This window comes from Rhamphochromis sp. 'chilingali' (assembly GCF_963969265.1).
Source record: "Rhamphochromis sp. 'chilingali' genome assembly, chromosome: 21".
NCBI classification, from domain to species: Eukaryota; Metazoa; Chordata; class Actinopteri; order Cichliformes; family Cichlidae; genus Rhamphochromis; species Rhamphochromis sp. 'chilingali'.
In genome coordinates this window covers 20,566,348-20,576,015 of record NC_137949.1, presented here as the reverse complement: position 1 = coordinate 20,576,015, position 9,668 = coordinate 20,566,348, and the positions used below count along the sequence as shown (strand labels likewise).

The 9,668-nt window shown below is 39.9% G+C and overlaps 1 protein-coding gene across 2 annotated transcripts; it reads right to left on the bottom strand.

The window, feature by feature from the left end:
- Window positions 1-540: 540 nt before the first annotated feature.
- On the bottom strand, window positions 541-7,247 carry LOC308389499 (endophilin-B1-like). 2 transcript variants are annotated; one of them, XM_080870950.1, is made up of 11 exons: window positions 6,974-7,247; window positions 6,368-6,678; window positions 6,056-6,197; window positions 4,936-5,064; window positions 4,557-4,690; window positions 4,316-4,408; window positions 4,119-4,202; window positions 3,989-4,012; window positions 3,561-3,650; window positions 3,322-3,422; window positions 541-2,366 (listed from the first exon to the last, which is right to left on the bottom strand). In XM_080870950.1, exons 2-11 carry the CDS (start codon window positions 6,422-6,424, stop codon window positions 1,796-1,798), a joined length of 1,425 nt encoding a protein of 474 aa, XP_080727076.1. In that variant the 5' UTR covers window positions 6,425-6,678; window positions 6,974-7,247; the 3' UTR covers window positions 541-1,795. The 2 variants fall into 2 exon arrangements, with proteins under 2 accessions (XP_080727076.1, XP_080727075.1); XM_080870949.1 differs by lacking the exon at window positions 6,974-7,247 and having other exon boundaries at window positions 6,368-6,762.
- Window positions 7,248-9,668: the final 2,421 nt, after the last annotated feature.

Below are 9,668 nucleotides of genomic sequence, written 5' to 3'. Positions count from 1 at the left end.
GTATCAAACAAAAGATTCATACCAAGACTTATGAGAGATCTGCTCAAGGACAAAGTGCGAACCGGAAATATAAAAATATGCTGGAATTGTGACAGGGACTTGTTTTGTCGGTGCAGAGGAAGAACGCTCATGAACATTTAGGGACAGATTTATTTTTCCTTGCTGAGTTGTAGGGGAAAAAATAGCAAGAACTGAATCTGCATTCAGCGATGGCTGCACCTCAGCCCCTGTAAAGACGTAAGATATAACTGTTTATAGTGTTAATGAACCGCAGGCTCTGCTTTGATCAGTATCACACCAACTGCTCTTAATTGATCTAATCTATTTTGACAGCTCTAGACAGGAAAAAGGTTAAGTGGGAGTGAAAAACAGACACACATATGCACACTTTTGTCAGCAATTCTGGGTAACTATTACAGCTTGTGTGCATGTGTTGAAAGGCTGTGATTCATGTAAAACAAAAGGAGATCTCACTCTTGTGTAAAAAAGAAAAAGTGAAGCGAATCCAGCTTAACTGCAAGCTTGGCAGTGAGTCAGAAACAGTGAAACAAACAGAATTTTTTGGAGGCTTGATCAAGACCTCAGTCTGAAAATATTGTCACTGCGTGTAAATCTAAGACAGATGGCTGGTATGATGGGAAAGTGAGCTATATGAACTGTGGTTTTAACAAGGAAATTACAGAAACACCTTGACTGGAGAACAAAGATAGACGCCACACTTGATTTAGACCGGCATGACATCACTGTTTGCATATTTATTTCCACATCTTCACATGAATCACGCGCAAACTCAAACCCACACTGACGTCAGCTCAACGACTCGTGGCTGAATCATGACTGCGTGCGTGTAGTTTGAAACTGGCAGCAGCTCTGATATGAAGACTACACAAACCCACACACATCTTTACATACTGGGACAAAAGCATTGAGCTTGTAGGCAATTATTTCAGTACAGCCAGTGCTACATTAATATTTGTTTCCATCCAGAGTCCCTCCAGAGTAGACCCACGTTAGGCAGGTCTGCCCTCATGAAGAAAATTAACAACATCTGGACGTGGAAATTTCCACCCATTTGACCAAATGGGGGCTTTAAGAAGGTAAAGGGTGAAAAATGAGTGTATGCGTGGGAAAACACCCAGCGCGCGTATGAAGAAGCACAAAGGTCCAGTCACCTCTGGGTTCCCCAATGCAAATGCGCTCAGACAGAAGTGAAACTGTGTTTCGTATGGAAAATGACCTCATGTTTAACAAACAAGAGTCAGAAGGTGGCAGTCACATATATGCACATACACTTCTTTCTAAAGGTGTCACATGTTTGGGCCAAAGTATTACCACAAGTTCACACGGTCACTGAGACACAGTAAAATTCATGTATTCACACCAACACATACACTTGGCACAGAGCTTGCTTAGTTCTCACTGACCAGAACGTAAAAAAAAAGAAAGAAAAAAAGATCAGTTTCACAGACACTAACTGAAAACAACTTTACACTGCAAAATGATAACAGTCTGTTAGCTTCGTCTTCCAGCCTGAAACCAAGAAATGTTACACACAGAACAGACTTTACATCTACCATCATCATGTTCACACAGCATGAATAATACATGGATAAAGCTCAAGTCTAAAATGATTGTGGCACTATATTACGCTTTTAAAAAATAAGCAACTTCAACAACTTCACATTATAATCCCTAAGGGATTAATTAAACTGGAACATGATATAATCACTGTGTATATTCCTAAAGTCAAAGCTGAAATACTCTGGGTTGATGCCATGTTCCCAACCTGCCGTCTCTACTGGCCCACATCCTGATGGCCTGACGAAGACTCCTGGACATCTCCTTCATTGATGCTACAGGTTGCACTGGGTTGTAAAGGCGGGGAGGCTGCTGTTGCTGCACCATTGCTTATTGAAGATGTTGTATTGAATGTTAGTACCTGGGTAGAAGCAGGAGAAGCATCAGACATCCTGGCCGTCCTGCCGGGTGCTTGGAGCTGATCCGTTTGGTTTGGTGTAGAGACACGATCAATCGCTCGAACAGTTGTTGACTGGCTGTAGATTGGTGCATGGTTGCTGGGTGTTTGTCTGGTGGTGGAGATGATGATGTTGTTATTGTTGTTATTTGTCTGGTGAGTCAGAAGTGCACTGAAAGATGAATCTGCTGTGGTTTTCACAGTTTGGGGTGGTGAGTTTAAAGTCCACGAGTCCTGGTCGAAATCTGGAAGCTGGTGGACGAGCACAGGTAACGGAGTGACGTGATTTGCACTGATGGGTTCATTCGCCTCGTGGTTGCTTGTTGATGGCTGACCAACGGGATTACTAATTGCAGACTGCCAGTTATTGGAACAGAAGACAGCTGGAATGCTGCAGAGAAATAAAACCATAAATATAATCCACTCATGTTCAAATCATAAAGTATTCTTTGTAGTCCTGGTTTCTTTAGAAGACCAAATGTCCTGAATATTTTCTACTTTGTACTGAAGTTATATAATCTGCTCGTTAAAACTTCTAATTTATTCAGTTTCAATTAAAAGAAAAACGATACAAAAATATAATGGATTTGACCCAAATCTCACTACAAACTGTATTTTTTTTAAAGAAATTTTGCAAATAACCTGTTTTATTCACACTGTAGTTATAAAATAACTGTTAAACACCAAAACTGAAAATACATGTTTTCTTAGACAGCCATGATTTGGAGATTCATTGTGCTGTATGAAAAATTACAAACCTAAACAGCTCAAGGTATAAATATAATAAAAACAGAAATTTAATCTCACACCAGAAGGCTCATCCAATCTTTTTTCTAGGAAACACTGCAAAAATGAAATCTTGAAACCTTTTATGCAACCTTTCTGCTTTCCTTCACTGGCTTCTAGTGAAATAAATAACATACAGAGCCCTACGTGGCCAGGCTCCTGTATATACAGCTCAGCTACCAAGAGCTTATAACCTTAGTTGGCCTCTCTAATCATCTTATCAATGTATCTTAACTGCTCCTTGCTCTTATTTTAAATCCAGAGGGGACCACACTTCTGATGTTGGAGAGCCTAAATTTTGGAACAGTCTTCCTCGCCCTGTCAGGTCAGGCAAAAGAGTCATTTGTTTTAAAAAACTGCTTTTTCTTAAGCTTTCTCCCATTATTTTTGGCCAGTTGGGCATAAGACTGTATGCCTGACTGTGTGTCTGTATGCTGAAACATGTACATGTATGGTTTAATTCGAACTGTGAAGTACTTTGGAACTGTGTGTTAAAAAGCGCTATACAAATGAAGCTATTCTTCTTCCTCTTCTGAAGATGGAAATGAGACTACACAGACCTGGCCAGCTGTTTTTGCAGCTCCTGAGCATGTTGGTTGCATTGAGCATAGTAGCTAGCCTGAGCATCCACAAAGTCAGTGAGGCTCCGCATATGGTTGGTCTGTAGAGGTAGATAGCAGGAAAACATATCCAACAAGGTAAAGAGCCACAAGCATTAAATATAAAAAGCAACAGTTCCTTTAAGAAACAGATAGTAAAAAAAAACAAACACAAATTTGAACTCGTTAAGTGTACGTACATGTGTGTTGCTGAGTCCTTCCACAACAGCTCTTGTGATTTCTGACTGTCGATTGTAAAGACTCTGACAAATCCTCAGCTCCATCTCTGCCTACACATACAAACCCACACACACACACACACACACACACACACACACACACACACACACACACACACACACACACACACACACACACACACACACACACACACACACACACACACACATCTGTATGGTTTTTCTCTTATTTTTCTAAAAATGGCTGCCGAAATAATACAACATTTAAAATGAGCTCAAGTCTAAACAAACAGAAAACTACAGAAAGGAAATATTGTCTGTGCTAACAGCAGCTCCATATTCATATCAATTACTGCTGAGAGCCTCACTGATATACTGTATGAAGACCATTTCAGATCCTGTGTTCTTTAAACTGATAAGGAACTCACCTGTGAGATTTCCTGAGCCCAGATCTGTTTGCATGAAAGAGACATAAGAAGACCAATGCCTTATTTGAAGATTGAACAACAATTTCATCTGCGTCTGTTAATATGCACGTTCCTACACAGAACTGCTGACCTTTAGCCATTTAACATGCAGGAAGCTGAACATGTAGGAGACATGAGACAAGTAGTCATCTTCCAGTGGGTTGGCATTTAGGTTCTGACAAAAAGACAGAAGATACAAGAACTGTAATGTCAAATATCAACATGTTTAGCTTTTAGTCAGAGTATGACTAACTGAAAAGTATGTAATAATGTAAAGGTGTAACTCACTCTGGCCTCTTGCTCAGCCTCGTGGGCTTTTCTCAGCCTGGCCTTAGTGATATCCAAGTCCAAACGTTTATTCACCAACATCTTGCGTTCATTCTAGGAACAAGCGATCTTGTTTACTTTACAAATAACCTATAAACTAAATATTATTTTGGGTGACAGCGTAAAATAACCTAATCACTGCTGTGATAATCACAATAAAGGTGCGAGTTTGTGTGCATGTGATACAGAGGCATGTGTTTACCTGTATGGCTTTGTATTCCCCCTCAGTGAAACTCCGCAGGGGAGTGAGAAAGTGAACGTTAGTGCTTTGGACAAACTTCCTCTCTGCCTCGCCGAGCTGCTTCTGAGCCTCTCCACACCTTATCAATCCAGTACCTGAGCAGAGAAACATAAAAATACAACACAGTGACAACTTTTCAATATATACTCATAACACAAAAAAGACAAGAATAAGCAAAGAAATGAACATGTGAAAATAGTTGAGATCCTTCTCGCAGATCAATAAAATGCACGTACTCATTAGCCACTTTATTAGGTATTCCTGCTCAACTGCTTGGTAACCAACCCTGTATTGGCAAACTGCATGTACCTAATAAAATGGCTGGTGAGTGTGTACTCACCATAAGGTGTGTTTGATCCAATCTCCAGCCCGGCCTGAGTCATCTGATCTCCCAGTAACTCAACGGCACGAGGCCGGGGTGGGACGCTCCACTCCAGATGCTGATACAGCCGGTCCTCTAACCGCACTCCTGTGTATCAGAGGTCAAAGGTCACATCAAAATTCAGTGGCTACATTTTCTATACACCATGTGACAATTTTTATCATGTACATTTGTTAAAGGATGCACCTGTGACAATACAATTAATAAAAATGGTAATAAACAATACACACACAACACCTCTCAAAACATAGTTCATCCCTGTGATTTAAACTGTAATGCATTGGTTTCATAGTTTCTTCCACAAGGAGAAGGTCCTAAAATATTGTTTCATATAATAAATATCATTGTAAAAATGATTTTACAAGAAGACTATAAACCCTTGGAAGATAAATTCAGCGAGACATGACCTGAAAATGTATCCTGGATGCATCTGGCAGCTGAATGTACCTTTTATTTGATAGATTGCAGACCACATCCACTCATAACTCCATTAGAAAACGTAATTGGATTCAAACAGGCTAAAGAATAAGCATCTCTATTCATCCGAACAGGCCAATTGCTACCAAAGTAAACAAGAGACATCAAGGAAGATGTATGCATGTACTGTGGGAGGACAAAGAGAGCTGAAACGATTGGTCCCAGAGGTAAAGACTCTCAGCTAACTCAGGACCACAACAGTAAGTTGATGGGATTTGATGACTCTGCTTTTATCTGTATGTTGGCAGCTGGAAATTGCTTGATATCATCCCAGATGCATTTTCTTCATAAATATTTACAGGTCATCTAAATATTTCTCATCTTCATTGTAAATGTCTTTAAAAATACTCCATAGAATACCTTCCTCGGAAGAGGGAAACCATCTCCATTACTCTTAATGAGATGATGTTTTATGATGCTCAGATCTTTTTTCTCACCTTTTATATATTTGGATACAGTGAACAGGTTAGAGTTCAGGATCATAAAAACAGGGCTAATTGTGGCAAAAACAGGACCAACTGTTAGTGAAGTGGGTATGTATACATCTGTAACTGCTCAATGAATCAGGGCAGCTTCATTAAATCAATTCATGTTCTCCTACCGAGGCTTGGCTGCAGTAAAGCCTCAGTCTGGGAGATTATCTGGTCCGTCCACGTCTTGGTGGCGTCCGCCCGTGATAAAAGCTCCTCCAGTCCGGGATCCAACTCAGTCCTCTCGGCCTGTCCTAGACTCTCTCCAGTGTACTGGAGCGAATTTCAGGGTAACATTGATTAACAAACTGCTTAACTGCGCACTTTTCTTTTAGTAAGGGCAGTCGCTGATTTAGGGTTGAAATTAAAGCCCAGGAAAAACACATAATAGTTTCCTTTATTATTATTATTATTATTATTATTATTATTATTATTATTATTACCTGAACAGCGCGGTTGATGAACTGACCAGCATCCACGGCCAACCGAGTCAAATCCATGACAGCGTCCCCAAGGTCGCGTCGTCTCCGGCGGACCAACTGACAATCAGCGGCCAAGCAGGACCGGGGTAACCACGCTATGAAAAGACAGCTAACCAACAACAAGAGGAAGACCTCGCCATAGCCTCCCGGCTAACCGCCCCACTTTCTGCTGGCAAGATTACGGTCCGTTAACACCGAGCAGCCGAGCCCAAGAGGACGAAGCAAGTGCGTATGTTGACCGTTTAGCCTCCTCCGCATCCTGAGCGCGTCTTCTGTCGAGTTGGATGTCTTTAACATGTGTTTCAGAACCGTGGAAAATAACAGCATCGCATCGGCTATCCAAAACGGTCGGCTTTGACAACAGCAACAGATTCACAGTGATATTAAATATTAGCTAGCGTTTTTGATTTTTTTTTTTCAAAGCTTCACTACAACGATAAAACGGATTATTTTGAATACCGACAGGTTTAAATAATATTAAGCTTTTACATAAATTAAACTGGACATTTATAGGTGTCGAAAATTCAGTAAAATTATTAGTATATTAAAAAAAAAGAAAAGATTTACCTGATAAGAGAGCGCCTTTATCCACACTTCCGGTTCAGATCATTCAAAATAAAAGCATATTCCTATGTATTTATCTTGCTTTCCCACTATAAATATGTAAATACATAAATACAACCAAGCTCATCCTGATCTATCCCAAAGCCAGCTGAAACAACAGCCAAGCATTAACAAAAAGAAGAAAAGTAATAATTACAAATACAGTGATTTTCTGACTGCCTGAACTCATTACTAGATAAGAAAAATATTGCTAGCTGAAAAGGAAACTACTGCTATACTCACGCCTTCACCCAGCCTTTTAAGCAGACATTTCTTAGTGGCGATTTCTTTTTATGTAAAAAGTTGAACCAGTTGGCTGTAATCAGGAGTGAAAAAGCAGCGGGAGACGGGATTAAAACAATCAGCTGACAAGCCTGTCTAGCTCTGTGAGTCTAAGGAGGGTTAAGAGATTAGAAGATACACACTACGGCACGTTTACCAACTAAATGGCTTTATTACAAGGGAATGTACAACAGTGCTGCGTTTTTCAATGTTTTTCTAGATAACTCAAATTCAAGAAACATGCCCACTTTTTTATTAACAATCTCTCCTGTCTCATTGGCACAGTGTGAGGTGTTAGTACTGCCATCGGCCCTCTCAGTCTGGACCACCAGCGCCCTTCTTTGAAGCATTTATGTACAGGCCAGGCTAATAAAAGCTCCTTTTCCCCATTCTTCTCTAGATGTGTTTCTCAAAGCTTTTTGAGCCCTAAGCTTATTTGTTTATTTTGGTCTGGCTGACCTCCATGTGATGTGTGCTTCAGGTGGAGTACCGTTGCCATACTGCTCGCTGGGCTCGCCGTTTTTTTTCACTCTGTAACCAGAGACTGCAGCAGTTGGTGCCGCGCCTCTTTGCCATAGTTGCTGAATAGCAAAGGAAGCAGCTGGTAGATGCAGCTCAGAGGTAAGGTAACAGACGATAATCACAAGCATCAGATAGCAGGATCACATCAAAATTCACATAATTTACATCCTGGTTTCCCCAAAAAACTGCAAATAAAAACAGAAGGTGATGATTTCGAAAGTATTTACAAAACACTACATTTCAGAAAAGTCCAGTGAGGGACAACAAAAATTGGAAAAGTTGTTTAATGCTCAAAAGCATTAAATAAATACATCTGATGGAACATCACAACACAAATAAGATTTAGTAGCATGATGAAAGATGAGCATCTCAAAAAGTCCCAGTGTTTAATGTTGTTTAAATGCAGATTTAAGTGATTTGCAGTCTTGCTTTTAGTTTTACTTAATACAGCTTTCATAGAAACAGGGTTGCACATTATCAAACGATACTTAGCACTTACTGTACATGTCTGCAATATTTATAGATCACATTTCCATGATGATCCCTTATCTGTCCGGCCAGAGAATGGCCTCAGCAACCGCATCCGTGGACTTTTTGAAAATGCCATAGCAACAGAAACCGGGGCTCTTTGCTCTTTACTTTGGAGGATGTACACCTTCTAGTTGAGACCGGTCATACAAACTCACGTTGATGCTGTTTTCTGCTCTGGAGCACTAAACCTGTTAGGAAGAAAGTAGAGACCTGATCTTGCTTAAATAAGAAAAAGAAATGATGCCTCTGAAAGCGTCAGTATCATTAAAAAAGAAGGAGAATATTAATATGTGCATTTCAGGAATAACGACTGAATTGTCCGCAGTTTACAAATATTGAACATGGAGACAGAAGTGTAGAACAGCTTCTGTGGCTGTGGATACACAAATATCACAGTGATTACATTGTATATGTAAAGTGTGTAAGTTTGAATTTGTAGGTGTCTGAAGGAAAAGTGGATAAAGCCACAGTAATCTTCTACAAGGCCTTACAGAATATCCCCTGGTCCCCTGGTGAGGCACACACATACTGTGAAAGTGATATTTCCCAAAACTCAATTTATAGTTATAGTCCCTGCAGACTCATTAGGTGCGGTTATACGAGAGAAACTGAGCTAATTAATAACGAACAACAGCTCGTTTTACCAACCAACTGACTTTATACAGGGGTGCTCAGATTTGTAAAAAAGAGGAAATGGCTTTGAAACCTTAACATTAGTGTTTTGAGGACTATGATTTTACTTTTAAGAAAACAGAAGTGGTCATGTTACATATACCAGTAACCGTTAAGGGTGCAACCATTGAATGTGTATATGTATAAATCTCAACAGTGTTAGAGAGGATCCCTAGTGAGTAGCACTTGGCGACTGTTGAGAGGAAGAAACCTGTGAAAGGACTAAGCTTAGGGACGGACAACTGAGAGAGGTGAAGAGAAAACAGGAGCATAACAAGAATCAGTAGCTGATAGCCACTCCTCCTTATCTTTTTTTTGGTTACAATTCAGTAAAAAGATAACCTGTATATAAAAGATGAACAGACTATAGATGAGACAGGGTTTAAACTTTTACTGAAACGCACTTCTTTGATGGTACATTAGAACAAATAATCACACAGTAGGCGACACTATTTGTTAGATGATTTCATTAAATGTCTCCCTTGAAAAATAGGTTTTTAATCTCATTGGAATCTTCCTGGTTAAATAAAAGAAATAAAAAATAAAGATGGTGCCACTTGATCAATATCCTGCCTTGCTCAGCACATATTTACCAAATTGACCAATTACACTTATCACCCTGCTGTAGTTACCGCTTCTGCAAACTAAATCA